Here is a 19,958-nt window from a genome sequence, read left to right as displayed (position 1 = left end):
GGAGGTTAAGGAGGAAGTGGACGTAGCGGTGAGATGGAAGCGGTGGTGGAGGAGGACAAGGTAGCCAACACTGGTTTTTGGTTTTAATTGAATTTTTTTATTTTCATTTTTAAATTAGGGTACACCCCAAAAGAGTGTGAAATATCAAAAATACAACAATGAGCAATTGCGCTGCAGTATAACAATGGCTGGGTAAGGCCGATATACATGTCTATTCTGCACAAGGTACAGACAAGTCCTGTGGGATACATGCCTGATTCATTTTAATGAACGTGAGCTTGTCCACATTGGCTGTGGACAGGCGGCTGTGCTTGTCTGTGATAACGCCCCCTGCCGTGCTAAACACATGTTCAGACAATACCTCCAAGACGTAAAGGGCAAGCTCAGGCCATGTGCCCAATTTGAAGACCCAGAAATTGAAGGGGGCAGACCTGTAATTCAGTATGTGTAGGCGTGTGCACACATACTGCTCCACCATGTTGCTGAAATACTGCCTCAAACTAAGATGTTCCATATCAGCTGGTGGTGCTGGTTGTTGTGGTGTGCTGACAAAGCTTTTCCACATTTCGGCCATGCTAACCCTACCTTCTGAGGTGCTGGTGGTGCCCCAGCTGCGTTGGAGACCTCTTCCTCCTCCTCTGCCTTCACCTTGTGCTTCCACTGTGCCCCCGCTGTCAGGTGGGAATGCCACTAGCAGCGCGTCTACCAGCATACGCTTGTACTCGAGCATCTTACGATCATGCTCCAGTGATGGAATTAAGGACGGTACGTTGTCCTTGTAACAGGGATTCAGCAGCATGGCCACCCAGTAATCAGCACAAGTTAGAATGTGGGCAACTTGGCAGTCGTTGCAGAGACACTGCAGCATGTAATCGCTTATGTGTGCCAGGCTGCCCAGAGGCACCAAAAATCTGTCCTCTGTATCCCCCCAGCGACGCACCAGTGATGGCCATGAGCTGGTTTGTGTGCCACCCTGCTGTGAACACGGTTCCTCCTTCATGTCCTCCTCCTCATCCTCCACCTCGTCATCCTCCAGAACTTTGCCATGGCTTGACAATTGTGTACCTGGAGATTGTGGGTGCAGGAACCCACCCTCGGAGCCACTTGTGAATGAACCTAAGAAATTATCCCTCTTCCTCCTCCTGTGCCACATCAACTTCCATCATCGCCAGCAGTGTTTTTTCAAGGAGGCATAGAAGTGGGATAGTAACGCTGAGAACGGCGTTATCTGCACTGGCCATGTTGGTGGAGTACTCAAAACAGTGCAACAAGGAACACAAGTCTTGCATAGAGGCCCAGTCATTGGTGGTGAAGTGTTACTGTTCTGCAGAACCTCCACCATCGCCTGCTGCTGCTCGCACAGTCTGGCCAGCATGTGCAAGGTGGAGTTTTACCTTGTGGGCACGTCGCATATGAGGCGGCGAGCGGGAAGGCCGAAGTTACGCTGCAGAGTTGACAGGTGAGCAGCAGACGGCCTGCACTTTCTGCAGCAGCTCTGATATATCGTGGTAATTTTTAAGGAACCTCTGCACCACCAAATTCAGCACATGCGCCAGGCAAGGGATGTGCGTCAAACCGGCTAGTTCCAGAGATGCTACGAGATTTCGCCCATTATTGCACACCACCAGGCCGGGCTTGAGACTGACTGGCACCAATCACTCATCGGTCTGCTGTTCCACATCCCCCAAAAAGATAAGTTTTAAAACTGCTGTCGTTTACCCCTGGCTGTGCTGAAATTGGTGGTGAAGTTGTTACACTGACTGGATCAGGAGGCGGTAGAGGATGAGGAAGCAGAGTAGGAGGAGAAAGCAACAGGAGGAAAAGAGAAGCGCTCTGCAATCCTCGGTGGTGGAAGGACATGCGCCAAACTGCTATCTGCCTCAGGCCCAGCCGCTACTGCATTTACCCAGTGTGCTGTTAGGGAGATATAACATCACTGACCGTGCTTACTGGTCCACGTATCCATAGTTAGGTGGACCATGCCACAGATGGCTTTGCGCAGTGCACACCCAATTTTGTCCCCCACTTGGATGCGCAGGGAAGGGATGGCTAGCTGGGAAAAGTAGTGGCGGCTGGGCACGACGTACTGTGGGAGAGCCACCGCCATAAGGCTTTTAAAACTCTCAGTCTCCACCAGACAGAATGACAGCATTTCAAAGGCCAGTAATTTTGAAATTATGGCATTTAGGGCCAGCGATTGCGGGTGGGTAGGGGGGTGCTTCCTCTTCCAGGTGGTGGTGTTGCTGGCAGATCCTCTGTTTGCAGGGTGGCAGGTGGCACTGTCACTCCAGAGGTGAATGAAGAGGCCGAGACTGCAGCAGAAGAGGAAGCAGGAGGAGCCAGAGACCTTTCTTGTTTTTTGAGGTGTCTACTCCACTGCAGCTCGTGTTTTGCACTTAGATGCCTTGTCATGCAGGTTGTGCTCAGGTTGAGAACGTTTATGCCTCGCTTCAGGCTCTGATGGCACAGCGTGCAAACCACTTGTGTCTTGTAGTCAGCACATTGTCTGAAGAACTGCCATGCCAGGGAACTCCTTGGAGCTTGCTTTGGTGTGCTCCATCCCTTGCTGCAGTGGGAAGTAGAAGGCGTACTGTCTAGGGGACAGTCGCTCTGCTTTTGCACCCTGCTCCCTCTTCTGCTGTGCTGGTGGCTCTGTGCGACCGCCGACCACTGCCTCTTATTCTGAACTACACAGGTCACTCACATGACCTTGATTCCATGTGGGGTCGAGGACCTCATCGCCCTCCACATCATCTTCCACCCAGTCTTCACACCTGCCCTCCTTTTCCGTCGGCACATTTTTGAAAGCCACAGCAGTTGGCACCTGTGTTTCGTCATCATCTGAGACGTGCTGCGGTGGTCCTCCCATGTACTTATCTTGAAACATAAGTGGTTGGGCATCAGTGCACTCAATCTCTTTTACTTCTGGGGTAGGGCTATGTGGATGGCCCTGGGAAACCCTGCTAGTAGAGTTATCAAAAAGCAGAAGAAGCTGCTGCATGACTTGGGGCTCAAACTGCTTTGCTGATTTGCAAAGGGGTGAGGTGAAAGACTGATGGCAAACTCTGATCTTTCAGCAGGAGACTGGGTGGGAGACAATGTGAAGGAACTGGAGGCACTGTCAGCAACCCAATATACTATCACCTGTACTTGTTCTGGCCTCACCATTCGTAGAGCCGCATTAGGTCCGACCAAATAACGCTGAAGGTTCTGTCGCCTACTCGCACCTGAGGAAGGGGTTTCACTTGTGCGTGTAGCTGTCACAGATCGACCACATTCTCTCCCTGCAACAGGCGCTCCACCAGCAGCACCACGACCTGTGCCACGTCCCTTATTTGATGCTCTCCTCATTCTCTGTTAATTTTGGATCTTGCCCAAAATGTTTTTTTTTTTTTTTAAACAGAATAGAAAAACAGTATCTAACGCATGTATTTCACACTGACAGATGCATCCAAGGCTGCAAATTTTGTATTTGGCCCAAAATAGGTGTTTTTTTTTTATAACAGAATGTAACAGCAGTATCTAACGCATGTATTTCACACTGACAGATACAGCCAAGGCTTTACATTTTGTATTTGGCCCATAATTGGTGTTTTTTTAATAGCAGAATAGAACACCAGTATATAACGCTTGCATTTTACACTGACAGATGTAGCAAGGGCTGTAAAATTTAGTATTTTGCCCAAAAAGTATTTAGTATTTTTCCTCTAATGCAGCAGAGGCCCCAGATGTAGGATATTGCCAAAAATGGGTGTTTTTTTTAAACCCAGAATATTATTGCAGTATTTCAAGCTTGTATGCCACACTAACAAATGCAGCATAGGCCCCATATGTAGGGTGATGCCCAATATGGGTGTTTTTTAATAACAAAATATTACAGTAGTATCTAACGCTTGTATTTCACACTGACAGATGCAGCAAGGGCTGTAAAATTTAGTATTTTGCCCAAAAAGGGTGTTTTTTAAAACCAAGAAATTTATTGCAGTATTTCAAGCTTTTATTTCACACTGACTAATGCTGCATATGCCCCAGATGGAGGGTATTGCCAAAAAGTGGTGCTTTTTTAAACCCATAAAATAATTGTATTTCAAGCTTGTATGTAACAATGACAGATTCAGTAAATGTTGCAAAATTAGGATTTTGCCCAAAAATTTTGTTTTTTTAATAACAGAATATGACAGCAGTATCTAAAGCTTGTATTTCACACTGACAGATGCAGAAAGGGCTGTAAAATTTAGTATTTTGCCCAAAAAGGGTGTTTTTTAAAAAACCCTGAAAATTATGGCTGTATTTCAAGCTTAAATTGCACACTGACAAATGCTGCAAAGGCCACTGATGTAGGGTATTGCCAGGGCAGGGTAAGAAGATTGTGCACTGCAACCACAAAACAAAATCTAAGTAGATCGCTGAGTTAATAAGTACTTCAGATTAAAGATTCTGTCCTATTCTCTCCCTCACAGCAGCAGCATCCTATCCCTACACTAATCAGAGCAGAGTGACGTGCAGTGCTACGTGACTCCATCTTATATAGAGGCTGGGTCACATGCTGCACTGGTGGCTTCTAAGGGCACAAGAGTAAAACGCTTGTTGATTGGGTGCTTTGCAGCCTTTCAAAAAGCGCCATTAACTCGACGAACACCGAACTTTTGCTGAAAAGTTTGGGTTCGGGCCCGGGGCCCGAAATTTTTTGGAAGCTTTGGAATATGAAAAAGTATAACATGTGCTGGCGCAGTGTATTTTTAACCTCTTAGTGACTAATCACATACTGTGCATGTCATGATGTGGTGTTACCGCATCATGATGTGCACAATACGTCATGAGATGAAAGTGTCACTGCAAGTACACTTGCTGTGACACCGGCATATAACAGGTTCTACGGACAGCTGAGCTGTCTGGGCACCAGGCAGGGTACCAATCACAGTGGTCCCTGCCTTTAGATTGCTGTGATTGGTCAGTCAGATTTGACTGACCAATCACAGTGTTCAGCAGTGCAGCTCCGATCTCCTCAGTGAGTGTTGAGGAGATAAGGGCTGTGCTGCTGTGTGTATTGTGCCCCGATCTCCCCCCTTCAGGATGACCGAGCGACCAGGTACTAATGAGGGGACCGACACCCCACCCCTTCCCGCCCCACAATGCTTCAGGGTGGTCGAGTGGTAGAAAATTGTCAGCTGTAACAGACATCTGACATCTAGTGTAATGGCCGACATCGGTGCTGGCACTGATGTTAGCTGTTTAACCCCTTCAATACCACAGTCTGTAGGGACCGCTGTATGGAAGGGGTTAACAGGGAGGAAGCTCCCTCCTCCCATCAGGCCGTTGCTCTGCTGTGGCAGCGTCCCGATGGTTACCTAGGCAACTTGATGCCTTACACAGGCATCTAGGCTTGTCAGATGTAGGATATTGCCAAAAATTGGTGTTTTTTTAAACACCCAGCCTGCTCAAGCTTTCTGTGAATGAAAATACACTGCAGTATACTATACAGTGTACTGCAGTGTATTGTAGAGCCATCAGTCCCACTAGATCTTCAAGAACCAAGTGGATCTGAGTCAAAAAAGTATAAAAAAAGTGTAGACAAATGAAAAAAGTAAAAAATAAAATAAATTACATTTTCCCATATACACACATTTGTAAATGGGTAAAAATGACTAAAATAAAATATCCTAAACATATTTGGTATTGCTGTGTCTGTAACTACTATCTCTATAAAAATATCACATGACCTAACCCCTCAGCTGAACACCGGGAAAAAATAAACAAAATAAAAATAGTGCCAAAAAATAAATTCTTGGTCACCTACCTTCACAAAAAGTGCAACATCAAGCAATCAAAAGGGCATATGCCCCCCAAAATAGAACCAATCATACCATCACCTCATCCCACAAAAAATTTGACCCTACCTAAGACACTTTGCCAAAAAAATAAAAAAAGCTATGGTTTTCAGACTATGGAGACGCTAAAACATTTTTTTGTTTCAAAAATGCTATTACTGTGTAAAACTTAAATAAATAAGAAAAAATTATACATATTAGGTATTGCCATGTCCGTAAAAACCTTCTCTATAAAAATATCACACAACCTGGTTGAACGCCGTAAAAATAAATTTATAAAAACTGCCAAAATTACCAATTTTTGGGTCACCTTGCCCCCAAAAGTGTAATTATGAATTATCAAAAAATCATATGTGCCCAAAAATGGTACCAATAAAAACGGCAACTCTTGCTGCAAAAAACGAGCCACTGCTGTTTCTAAAATTCAAAGCCTTCTAATGTCACAAAAAATTTTTATTTTAATATTTTCATGCCATCATGAAGTTGACATATGGGGAATGTTAAGTAATAAATATTTTATGAGGTATCACTTTTTGGGGAAATTTGGGATTTTTTCATAAATAAAGGTGAAATATATTGACTCAACTTTATGACTGACATGAAGTACACTGTGTCAAGAGAAAACAATCTCAGAATGAATTGGATAAGTAAAAGTGTTCCAAATTTATTACCAGATAAAGTGATACATGCCAGATTTTCAAAAATAAGTCTGTCACGAAGGTGCAAAATGTCATCAAGGTGTTAAACAAGCTGTATGTTAACATTGTCAAATGTGTGTTTACCCACAGCTATGTATGTCAGTGTCATCCAGACATCATTTACTATTGTTGTCATTGCGTTCCAGAGCTTGGGGAGGGGGAAAGAATAAATTCATAAAAAATAAACTAAAATAGAAAAGTTTTCCTAGGAGACTAGAGAGGGTTTTATACCAATTTTCAGGACAATTGGAGCAACTTCTGTTTGGTCCAAATTGATTCAGGTCCAAACTGTACTTTTTCAAAAAACTTCAGAGAACCATAACCAAACAAAATCTCGAGTGGTTCCCTTATTTCTACTTCCCACCATCTTACAGTAATATGCAACATTTTTAATATTATGGGCGAAAAATTGAGTTATTGCAGCATTGCTTTTGCTGTGACTACTCGTTGTCTTGTAGCAATACACAACACCTTTAAAAACCCGGGTATAAAACTGGTGTTTGGGCAGTTTTGCTTTTGGTGTAAATACCTGTTATTTTGTAGTAATATAGAACACATTCAGCAACACAAATATAATGCACTGAAATGCTCAATTACAAATGGTAACTTGAAACTTTTTTATTTATTTGTAATGCACAATTGCTCAGTGTTTGGAGCAGAATGTATGCTAGAGTGCTGGCAATAAGTTATGAACTGTAGGAACTTTTTTACAAAAATAAAAAGCTGTCTGGCTGCTCATAAAGAAAACTATGAGCTTTTTGCAGGATTCTGTGATATAGAACTAGTTGGCAGCAAGCTGCATGAAGGACCGGGCTGAATTCTGCTCCCTGACTGATCAGGCTGTCTTTCTGCCTCTAAACCTTCCTCCCACTTCCTCCTAGTACCATATGATCCTCCATCTTTTTCCTCCTTCCTGGTTTTCCTATTTCCCTCCCGGTTTGTGCCAACCCAAAGAATTAAGTTACCCTGTTATTTTTTACTGTACACTGAACAGCAGGGAAAAAAATATGCAAAAAAACAATGCAGAATTGCTGATTTTTAGGCATTCTCCCAAAACAATAATAAAAGCTTATCAAAAATGATCTCAAAATACTAGCACTAGAAAACACAAGTCACCCTGTGAAAAAACAAGCTACATCGATAGACAAAGTAAACTAGACGCTATGAGGGAAAAAAATAATAATTGCTTAAGCCTTAAGGCCATTTTTCCATGCCAACTTTCCACAACAAATAACAACCAGCTTAGGCTACTTTCACACTTGCGTTCAGAGCGGATCCGTCTGGTGTCTGCACAGACGGATCCGCTCCTATAATGCAAATGCTTAGATCCGTTCAGAACGGATCCGTTTGCATTACCATGAAAAAAATAAATAAAATATATATATATTTTTTTTTGTTCATGATAGTGCAAACGGATCAGTTTTGACTTTACATTGAAAGTCAATGGGGGACGGATCCGTTTGAAAATTGAGCCATACTGTGTCAACTTCAAACGGATCCGTCCCCATTGACTTACATTGTAAGTCTGGACGGATCCGTTTGCCTCCGCACGGCCAGACGGACACCCGAACGCTGCAAGCTGCGTTCAGGTGTCCGCCTGCTGAGCGGAGCGGGGGACAAACGGTGCCAGACTGATGCATTCTGAGCGGATCCGCATCCACTCAGAATGCATTAGGGCTGGACGGATCCGTTCGGGGCCGCTTGTGAGAGCCTTCAAACGGAACTCGCAAGCGGAGACCCGAACGCAAGTGTGAAAGTAGCCTAAGCGGGTGAGATTTTCATCGACATCAGTGTGGAAATTTTTATAGCTGAATTTGACCTGCAGTGTGTTTTTTCCAGAGCAGATTTCAACTATGCAATGCAAAGGGTAAGATCTGGGGCAAATCTTTGACTAAATCTCCAAGTATCACATGTGCAGCCCCCCTTCCCCTCAGTGTCCAAACAGCTATTTTGGTTGCATTAAGTTATCTCCTAGTTAAAGGAAAGAGGATAACTTTTAGTTCCTCAAGCCTTTCTGTTGCCTGCGTCAAAAATTTAAACAGCACCCCCCCATGCCAAACTCTCAACGTAATCCCTTTCCTCCAGCCCTACCGTACAAGACAGACTTGGAAAACATTACATACAGCGCTACAAAACTTACAGGATAATACAGCGCCGCTTACCTCTTACATCCAGTGAAGTCTTCTCTGATGTTCTCTTTCCTCATATTCTCCGTACAGACCAGACCGCCATGATGAATTATTTCAGCTGCTTCTCATCTCTGCAGAGTCTGACAGACATTCCTACTTTTCCATCATACTCGCACCTTCTGAACACCCTGTCCTGCCACCCCCAATACTGTGCCCATTGTGCTCTCCAAAAGTATACAGCAGAAACAGTATCGTATTGATAGGGGATCACTTAATGTAATCGGAATACTCCTCTAACCAAGAAAGAAGAAACCTCCTTGTTAACCATATGAGTGTTGTGTTTATACAAAAACAGAATCAATATAAAGAATTACAATAATTTCTGGTATTAAGTGTTAATATCCTAAATGCCTCCCAATATCTCAGTTTGGTTTCCCAATCCCTTTCTCCCACGTACGGGTTTGGAAACTTGTTTAAAAATTATGGATGACGTCCATGTTTTGTGGAACGGAACAGCCGGCCCCTAATAGATCAGTACTATCCTTGTCCATAATGCGGACATGTTCTATTTTTTTTGCAGAATGGACTTACGGAAATGGAATGCACACGGAGTAACTTCCGTTTTTTTTGTGGACCCATTAAGGTTCAGCTATATGTTGCTCCAGACTGTATGTCCGCAAACCCCCCTTCCCGACACGGAACTGACACGGAAAGAAAAGACATTCATGTGCATGAGCCCTTAGGCTGAGTTCACATAACCGGTTAGCTTTCCGTTATTCTAATCCGTCAAAAGAAGAGAAAAAAAAAAAGAAAGAAAGAAAAAACAGGATCCTGTAAACAAACGGATCCTGTTGCCTTGGCTGTCATCTGTTTGAGCCATTTCTGTCTGAGATCCATTTTTTTAGACAGAAAAAAGTCCTGCGTGCAGATATTTTTTACATTTTACTGCCAAATGGAATAACTTTCCAGCTTTCTGCTACATTGTATGCAATAGTAAATGACGCCATTAGAAAGTAAAACGTGTCCTGCAAAAGACAACCCTCGTATGGCTATGTGAATGGAAAAATTAAAAAAAGTGTGGCTCTGGGAAGGCAGAGAGAAAAACTAAAAATACAATAAATGAAAATCGTAAGATCCTGAAGGGGTTAAAGCATTTTGATTTCTTTTACAGTACATGCATCTAATTGGACAATTCTTCTTCTAATCCCGGTCTCTTCTTATACAGGTTCTGTCTGTGAACTGCTCCCTGGATATAATATATATACAAGTCCATCGGTGACGGTGCAGCGAGGTCTCTGTGTCCATGTTCCATGCTCATTTACCGTGCCCAGTGATGTACAGTTATCTATATCTACCACTGGTACATGGTTTAAAATCTTCAATGAATATGGAGCTACTGGAACTGCTGTTACTTCTAAAAATAATCTTAAACATCAGTCATATAATAGACGCTTCTTTCTGACCGGAAATGTGTCCAGCGGAGACTGCTCATATTCCATAGAAGACCCATTGCCTGCAGATGAGGGAAGATATTATTTTAGAGTTGAAGATGGTCCCGTAAAGTTCACCTATCAGGATATCCAGCCTGTGAATGTAACCGGTGAGTACAAAATATTGTCCAGAGGTGACCACTCAGAATCCTTACAGCTGATATTTTTTGGGGATAGTGGAACAGCTTTTTAGGCCTCATGCACACGACCCTTTCTTTTTTTCTGTCCGCAAACCGCAGATCCGAAAAAAATGGAAGCCGCCCCTGTGCCTTCCTCAATTTGTGGAACGGAACGGGTGGCCCATTGTAGAAATGCCTATTCTTGTCCGCAAAACGGACAAGAATAGGACATGTTATATATTTTTTTTGCGGTGCTACGGAATGGAGCAACGGATGCGGACAGCAAACGGAGTGCTGTCCGCATCTTTGCGGCCCCATTGAAGTGAATGGGTCCGCATCTGAGCCGCAAAAACTGCGGCTCGGATGCGGACCAAAACAACAGTTGTGTGCATGAGGCCTTAAAGACATTTTCCCATCTTCTCTTGCTCTGGTCTATCGTTAGAATATGCCATAATGTTCAGAATGGTGGGCTCTGGCCAGGGGGACGCTCACCAATCCTGAGGTCGGGAGCTCTGCTATAAAACAGAAAGGGTTCCTGCACACAGCGTGGATTTGTGGGCATGAAATCTGCAAGAAATCTGCACCAAACTGCACAAAAAACACATAACTCTGCACTAGTTATAGCGGTTTTGATGTGTTTTTTACGGCAGATTTATGTAAATAAACCCCCATTGAAGTCTATGGGGGAAACCATCTACAGAAGGAGCGGAATCGCACAAACAATAGACATGCTGCAGATTTAAACATCTGCACAACAGGTCAAAGTAAAGCAGAGAGTACATGAGATTTGTCAGTACTGTGCTGTATTAAGCCTCATTCACATGTCCGTGCTCAAATCCGTGACCAGGTGGTCAGTGATGCATCCGTGAAGCTGTCCATGAAGGATCCGTGTTGGGTCCGTGTGTCTGTTTTTGCTGTCCGTGTTGCATCTGTGTTTCACTGACACTGAACAGCTGAAATATCATTTTCAAATAATCTCTTCTTAATGATCCATGAAACACGGATGCAACATGGATGGCATCCGTGGTTTTCTTGGACCAATAGAATATAATGGGCGTGATGGACGGACAAAATAGAGCATGCATCCATGCTAAAAAAAACAGACCCACGGACCGTGATAAAACACTGACTACACACATTAAAATGAACAGGGACTAGGGTTGAGCGAACCCAAACTGTAAAGTTTGGGTTCGTACCGAACTTTAGGATTTTTGGATTCCGGACCCGAACCCTAACTTTTCAGTAAAAGTTCGGGTTTGGGTTCGGTGTTCGGCGAGTTAATGGTGCTTTTTGAAAGGCTGCAGAACAGCCAATCAACAAGCTTTAAGTTTGTGTGCCTTTAGAAGCCATCACAGCCATGCACATTAATGGCATGGCTGTGATTGGGCAGTGCAGCATGTGACCCAGCCTCTATATAAGCTGGAGTCACGTAGCGCCGCACATCACTCTGCTCTGATCAGTGTAGGGAGAGGATGCTGCTGCTGTGAGGGAGAGAATAGGAGAGAACCTTTAATCAGAACTCCAATTGAACCCAGCAATCTACATACATTTAGTTTTGTGGGTGCAGGGCACAATCTTTTTACCCTGCCCTGAGCCCAGTGACAGAGAAAAATAACTTTTATCCATCTGTTAGTTAGGTGGTGGGCGGCGGTGGCCATTTAATGCAAGTTCAGTCCACCAGCACAGCATATGTGCATTTGTGACAGTTAAATACAAGCTTGAAATACTGCAAATATATTCTGGGTTTAAAGAAATCACCCATTTTTTGCAAGACCCTACATCTGTGGCCTTTGCACCATTTGTCAGTGTGAAATACAATCTTGAAATTTTGCAATAATTTTCTGGGTTTAAAAAAGCACCCATTTTTGGCAATACCCTAAATCTGGGGCCTATGCTGCATCTGTCAGTGTGAAATATACGCTCGAAATACTGGGTTTTCTGGGTTTTAAAAAACAACTTTTGGGGGCAAAATAGTAAATTTGCAGCCTTTGCTGCATCTGTCAGTATGAAATACACGCGTTAGATACTGCTGTTATATTCTGCTACTAAAAAAACACAATTTTTGGACAAGATTCTAAATTTGCTGAGAATGAGGAGAGCGTTGAATAAGGGACGTGGCCCTGGTCGTGGTGAGGCTGGTGGAGCTCCTGTTGCAGGGAGAGGACGTGGTCGATCTGTGCCAGCTACACGCACAAGTGAAACACCTTCCTCAGGTGCGAGTAGGCGACAGAACCTGCAGCGGTATTTGGTCGGGCCTAATGCGGCTCTCCGAATGGTGAGGCCAGAACAAGTACAGGCGATAGTAGATTGGGTTGCTGACAGTGCCTCCAGTTCCTTCACATTGTCTCCCACCCAGTCTCCTGCTGAAAAATCTGAGTTGGCACCTGCAGCCGATGTCCATCAGTCTTTCACCTCACCCCCTTGCAAATCAGCCAAGCAGTCTGAGTCCCAAGTCATGCAGCAGTCTCTTCTGCTTTTTGATGACTCTGCAAGAAGGGTTTCCCAGGGCCATCCACCTAGCCCTGCCCCAGAAGTGGAAGAGATTGAGTGCACCGATGCGCAACCACTTATGTTTCAAGATGAGTTCATGGGAGGACCACCGCAGCATGTCTCGGATGATGACGAAACACAGGTGCCAACTGCTGTGGCTTTCTGCAGTGTGCAGACCGACAAGGAGGGCAGGGGTGAAGACTGGGTGAAGTATGATGAGGTGTCACTACCAGAGCTTTGAGACGTTCTCACAGCTCTGTTTCCACACCCCTGTGATGATGTCACTACTAGAGCTTGGAGGAGTTCTCTTCCCTGTTTCTCCGCCTCTGTGATGAGGTCTTTACTTTCGGTTTCCTTCCTCCCAGCTGTCCCTCCTGTGTTTGATTTCGCTGCCTTTAAATCACCCCTCCTCCTTTGTAGAGGTGCGGATTATACTCTTCATTTTGAGCTGTATCTCTCGTTTGAGTGTCTTCACCTGTGTGACTTCTCTTCACTGGATCTGTGTTCTACTGATGCAAGTACTTCGGATATTGTCTGCTGACTTTGGATCTGTTTTCACTGCGGCTGCAGCACCACAGTTAAGTGTTCAGACATTGTGTGCTTCTGTGTCACTTGCTGACTGGATCCGAGGCGACCCCGGTTCCGTCCATATACTGAGCAGGGCACCGGTGGCCGTGCCCCTTCCACCATTGTAGGGGTTTCAGCGGTCTTCAGCCTCAGGTACGCGGGCATGTCTCGATCCACCATTTGGATCCGGACTTGGGCATAGCAGCTTAGGGAGAGCTTTTAGGGTCTGGCAGGGGTCACCCTTTATCCTCCCTAGTTTGGGTCCGGTCAGTTGCTATTCTCTGTTTACGCTCTTGTTGCTCACTTACAGCCGTGACATGAGGAGGACGATGAGGTCCTTGACCCCACATGGAATCAAGGTCATGTGACTGACCTGTGTAGTTTGGAGGAAGAGGAGGTGGTCGCACAGAGCCACCAGCACAACAGAAGAGGGAGTAGGGTGCAAAAGTGGAGCAGCCGTCCCCTAGACAGTACGCCTGCTACTGCCCAATTCAGCAAGGGACCAAGCACACCAAAACCAGCTCCAAGGAGTTACCTGGCGTGGCAGTTCTTCAGACAATGTGCTGACGAAAAGACATGAGTGGTTTGCACGCTGTGCAATCAGAGCCTGAAGCGAGGCATAAACGTTCTCAACCTGAGCACAACCTGCATGAACAGGCATTTAAGTGCAAAGCACAAGCTGCAGTGCAATAGACACCTCAAAAACAAAGAAAGGTATCTGGCTCCTGCTGCTTCCTCTTCTGTTTCAGTCTCGGCCTCTTCATCCACCTCTGGAGCGACAGTGGCACCTGCCACCCCGCAAACAGAGGATCTGCCAGCAACACCACCACCAGGGTAACCAAGCATCTCCACAATGTCCCACGGAAGCGTTCAGCTCTCCATCTCCCAAACAATGGAGCGGAAGAGGAAGTACCCACCTACCCACCAGCGATCCCTGGCCCTGAATGCCAGCATTTCAAAATTACTGGCCTTTGAAATGCTGTCATTCCGTCTGTTGGAGACTGAGAATTTTAAAGGCCTTATGGCGGTGGCTGTCCCACAGTATGTCGTGCCCAGCCGCCACTACTTTTCCAGGCGAGCCATCCCTTCCCTGCACAACCAAGTGTGGGACAAAATCAGGTGTGCACTACGCAACGCCATCTGTGCCAAGGTCCACCTACCTACAGATATGTGGACCAGTAAGCACGGTCAGGGACGTTATATCTCCCAAACAGCACACTGGGTAAATGCAGTGGCGGCTGGACCTGAGGCGGATAGCAGTTTGGCGCATGTCCATCCACCACCGAGGATTGCAGGGCGCTTCTCTTTGCCTCCTGTTGCCTCCTCCTCCTCCTACTCCGCTTCCTCATCCTCTACCGCCTCCTCATCCGGTCAGCGTAACACCTTCACCACCAACTTCAGCACAGCCAGGGGAAAACAACAGCAGGCAGTTTTAAAACTTATATGTTTGGGGGACAAACCCCACACCACGCAGGAGCTGTGGACGGGCCTTGAACAACAGACAGATGAGTGGTTTGTGCCAGTGAGCCTCAAGCCCAGCCTGGTGGTGTGCGATAATGGGCGAAATCTCGTAGCAGCTCTGGGACTAGCCGGTTTGCCACACATCCCTTGCCTGTTGCATGTGCTGAATTTGGTGGTGCAGAATTACCCTGATATGTCAGAGCTGCTGCATAAAGTGTGGGCCGTCTGTGCGCGCTTTCGGCGTTCTCACCCTGCTGCTGCTCGCCTGTCAGCGCTGCAGCGAAACTTCGGCCTTCCCGCTCACCGCCTCATATGCGACGTGCCCACAAGGTGGAACTCCACCTTGCACATGCTGGCCAGACTGTGCGACCAGCAGCAGGCGATAGTGGAGTTTCAGCTGCAGCACGCACGGGTGATTTGCTCTGCGGAACAGCACCACTTCACCACCAATGACTGGGCCTCCATGCGAGACCTGTGTTCCTTGTTGCGCTGTTTCGAGTACTCCACCAACATGGCCAGTGCTGATAAAGCCGTTTTCAGTGTAACTATCCCACTTCTATGCCTCCTTGAAAAAACGCTGCTGGCGATGATGGAAGAGGATGTGGCACAGGAGGAGGAGGAGGAGGAAGAGGGATCATTTCATAGGTTTTCAGTTCAGTCATTCACAAGTGGCTCCGCGGGTGGGTTCCTGCACCAACAAACGCCAGGTAAACAATTGTCCAGCCAGGGCACAGTTCTGGAGGATGAGGAGGTGGAGGATGAAGAGGAGGAGATGGAGGAGGAGGAACCGTGTTCACAGCAGGGTGGCACCCAAACCAGCTTATAGCCATCACTGGTGTGTGGCTGGGGGGATACAGAGGACACAGACATTACACCTCCGACAGAGGACAGCTTTTCATTGCCTCTGGGCAGCCTGGCACCCATGAGCGATTGCATGCTGCAGTGTCTCCGCAACGACCGCCGAGTTGCCCACATTCTAACTTTTGATGATTACTGGGTGGCCACGCTGCTGAATCTCCGTTACAAGGACAACGTACCATCCTTAATTCCCTCATGGAGCGTGACCGTAAGATGCGTGAGTACAAGCGCACTCTGGTAGACGCGCTGCTGTTGGCATTCCCACCTGACAGCGGGGGCACAGTGGAAGCACATGGCGAAGGCAGAGGATGAGGAAGAGGTCGCCAAAGCAGCTGTGGCACCACCAGCACCTCAGAAGGCAGGGTTAGCATGGCCGAAATGTAGAAAAGCTTTGTCAGCCCGCCAAAACAACCAGCACCACCAGCTGATATGGAACGTCTTAGCAGGAGGCAGCATTTCACCAACATGGTGGAGCAGTATGTGTGCACACGCCTACACGTACTGAATGACGGGTCTGCCCCCTTCAACTTCTGGGTCTCCAAATTGGGCACATGGCCTGAGCTTGCCCTTTACGCCTTGGAGGTGCTGGCCTGCCCTGCAGCCAGTGTATTATCTGAACGTGTGTTTAGCACGGCAGGGGGCGTCATCACAGACAAGCGCAGCCGCCTGTCCAAAGCCAACGTGGACAAGCTCACGTTCATTAAAATGAACCAGGCATGGATCCCACAGGACTTGTCTGTACCTTTTGCAGAATAGACATGTATACGAGCCTCACCCAGCCATTATTATACTTCAGCGCAATTGCTTATTGTTTTATTTCCCACTCTTTTGGAGTGTACCCTAATAAAAAAAACTAAATTTAAACAAAAAAACTGTGTTGCCTACCTTGTCCTCCTCCACCGCCGCTTCCACCTACACCGCTATGTCCACCGACTCCTCAACCTCCTACTCCATATGGACCTTTATCCCATACATAGAGATGTCGCAAACATAAAATTTTCCGTTCGCGAACGGCGAACGCGAATTTTCGCAAATGTTCGCGGACGGGCGAATCGGGCGATCCGCCATTGACTTCAATAGGCAGGAGAATTTTAAAACCCACAGGGACTCTTTCTGGCCACAATAGTGAATGAAAAGTTGTTTCAAGGGGACTAACACCTGGACTGTGGCATGCCTGAGGGGGATCCATGGCAAAACTCCCATGGAAAATTACGCAGTTGACGAAGAGTCGGGTTTTAATCCATAAAGGGCATAAATCACCTAACATTCCTAAATTGTTTGGAATAACGTGCTTTAAAACATCCAGTGTGTGTATACGATCAGGTATGATGTTGTATCGATCAGGTAGTGCAAGGGTTGCGCTCGGTTTACAGTGACAGACCAAACTCTGATAGACCAAACTCCCCGTTTAACGCACCACAAACAACCGCAAACAGTTGTTTTCCAGAACCGCAAACTCCCCATTTCCACAAGGTTGGATACCAAGCTAGCCATGTCCAGTTCCTTGTCCTCACTAACGTCATTGAAGGTCTCTTCCTCCACCCAGCCACGTACAACACCAAGGGTCCCCGAAAGGTGACAGCAAGCCCCCTGGTACGCCTGCTGTGGTTGGTCTTCCACCTTCCTCCTCTGACTCCTCTTCTTCAGACTCCTCTCTCTGCGTTGCCGCAGGTCCAGCAATCGACGACGACAAAGCTGCTTCTGGTGGTGATGGTGACCACAACTCTTCCTCTTCATGCTCATCCACGGCCTGATCCAGCACTCTTCGCAGGGCACGCTCCAAAAAAACCGCATATGGGAGTAGTGATGAGCGGCAGGGGTCATACTCGAATTCGTGATATTTTGCGAATATTTTTAGAATCTTCGTCGAATATTCAAAAATTCACGATTTTTTTTTTTTTACTTGAAAAATCGGCAAGGTAATGATTGTGTAATATGCGAATTTTCGGATTCTAATTTTTTTAGCAAATTTTTCAACTTACAACTATTAGACAAAAAAGATTATAGCACTATATTAGCTACATTGCTCTATATTCGATTTTTTTTCGAATATTCGCTATATTGCTATAACTTATATTGTTATTGCTATAACACTACTACTCCTAAAGTCAAGTATATTGCAGCCTTCTTATTGGCCCACAAGCTAGAAGCAGGGAGGGATCATGTGTACTGATTAAAAAAAAAAATCGAATAAAAAAATAAATAAAAGGATTTTTTTTCTCGAATATTCGAAATTACGAATGTATATAACTATATTCCAAATATTTGCAAATTTTCGAAGTACCTATATTCGCGATAAAAATTTGAAATTCGAATATTCGTGATCAACACTATATGTGATGAGGTCGATGATGTTGCCTTGGGTTTGACTGACCAGGTTTGTCACCTCCGCAAAAGGAAGCATGAGCCTACAGCCATTGAGCATGAGCGTTCGGTAACGCGGCCAAAAAATACCCAGCTCTGCAGAGGCTGTCCTCTTTTTTTTTTATAAAAAAAAATCTGTTCTTACCAGTTTAATCTCTGTTTTGTCCCCTATCAGGGGCCTGTGTATGGAGATGGAAAAAGATGCTTGGTCGGTCCTCTTACTTCCAATTTGGGGCACTGCGAGTGTGCCGTGCAATTTACTGTGCTACCAGATATGAGTGATATGTTAAGTAGTACTATTCCTATCAGTTTAATCCCTGTTACGTCCCCTATCAGGGGCCGGTCTATGGAATAGATTTTAGGAACCGGGAAATGGAAAAAGATGCTTAGTCGGTCCTCTTACTTCCAATTTGGGGCACTGCACGTACGCCTTGCAATGTACTGTGCCACCCTATATGAGTAGTGTGTTAAGTAGTACTATTCCTATCAGTTTAATTCCTGCTACGTCCCCTATTAGGGGACGTGTATCAAATAGATTTTAGACAACTGCAAAGAGTTGTCAATAGTTGGCACACTCATGACATAAATTTTATTCCTCTATGCGTCAATCTTGGTGTAGTGATGACTGTGCTCGTGCGCACGTTTGGGAGATTGCAGGCGATGGTGGTTTTTCAAAGCCTATGATCGTGCTGAAGTAGTTCAGTGACAGTTAAGTGACCCAGAAAACAATGATTCGGCGGTGTGGGCCCATTGTTGGCCTAGTAGGCTTTAATGATCACCTTAGATGATCGCAAAGAAAATTAATGTTTTTTCTTTGCAAAATTATCCAGCCGATCGCTTTTGGTCTGTTCACAATGAAGCAACGACCTTATCATCTGGGGTGTGCCAACATTACCATTGCCAACACACTCATAGAGATGATGATCGCTTCATTGTGATGCGCAAGCCCGTTCACCACAACAAGGTAACGATCACAAAGGGGAATTGACACATGTATGTGCCTTTTTTTTGTTTTGTTTTTGCAGCCACAGTGCAGCACCAGAGGCCAGAAAAATTAGGCATGTACACATGCCTGAAAAATTAGGTATTGCTGCAGCCACTAGCAGCGGCCAGAAAAATTTATGTTTTCCAGGCAGAAAGTGCCCTGAAACATTGCGGCTTGAACCCTAGTTGGTGGCAGATAAGTCACGCAAGTCATCCCGCATGCAGAGATAAAATACAGCAGCGTGTGGACCATTTTTACCCCAAGGCAGCTCATCTCATCAGGCCTTTTTTAGTCAAATGTATCGCCCACTGTCAGTCCCTTCGGGATCCATCCCTCATTCATCTTAATAAAGGTGAGGTAATCTAGACTGTTTTGACCTAGGCGACTTCTCTTCTCAGTGATAATACCTCCTGCTGCACTGAAGGTCCTTTCTGACAGGACGCTTAAATCGGGGCAGGCCAGAAGTTCTATTGCAAATTGGGATAGCTCAGGCCACAGGTCAAGCCTGCACACCCTGTAGTCAAGGGGTTCATCGCTCCTCAGAGTGTCGATATCTGCAGTTAAGGCGAGGTAGTCTGCTACGTGTCGGTCGAGTCGTTCTCTGAGGGTGGACCCCGAAGGACTGTGGCGATGCGTAGGACTTAAAAAGCTCTGTATGTCCTCCATCAACAACACATCTGTAAAGCGTCCTGTCCTTGCCGCCGTGGTCGTGGTAGGAGGAGGATTACTTTCACCTCTTCCCCTGTTAGATTCCCATTGTGCTGTGACATTACCCTTATACGCTGTGTAAAGCATACTTTTTAATTTATTTTGGAACTGCTGCATCCTTTCCGACTTCCGGTAATTCGGTAACATTTCAGGCATTTTCTGCTTATACCGGGGGTCTAGTAGTATGGCCACCCAGTACAGGTCATTCTCCTTCAGCCTTTTTATACGAGGGTCCCTCAACAGGCACGACAGCATGAAAGA

General features: G+C 45.8%; 1 protein-coding gene across 1 annotated transcript in view; it reads left to right on the top strand.

Moving 5' to 3' along the window:
- LOC122929143 (sialic acid-binding Ig-like lectin 12) overlaps positions 1-19,958 on the top strand; it is a 151,497-nt gene that overhangs the window by 18,986 nt on the left and 112,553 nt on the right. The window contains exon 3 of the mRNA XM_044282637.1: positions 9,881-10,255. Within this exon, the coding sequence (XP_044138572.1) occupies positions 9,881-10,255 (375 nt within the window). The remainder of the gene's footprint in view (positions 1-9,880; positions 10,256-19,958) is intronic.

The sequence above is a fragment of the Bufo gargarizans genome, chromosome 2, assembly GCF_014858855.1.
Source record: "Bufo gargarizans isolate SCDJY-AF-19 chromosome 2, ASM1485885v1, whole genome shotgun sequence".
Taxonomy (NCBI): domain Eukaryota; kingdom Metazoa; phylum Chordata; class Amphibia; order Anura; family Bufonidae; genus Bufo; species Bufo gargarizans.
This window is presented reverse-complemented; position numbering and strand designations above follow the sequence as displayed.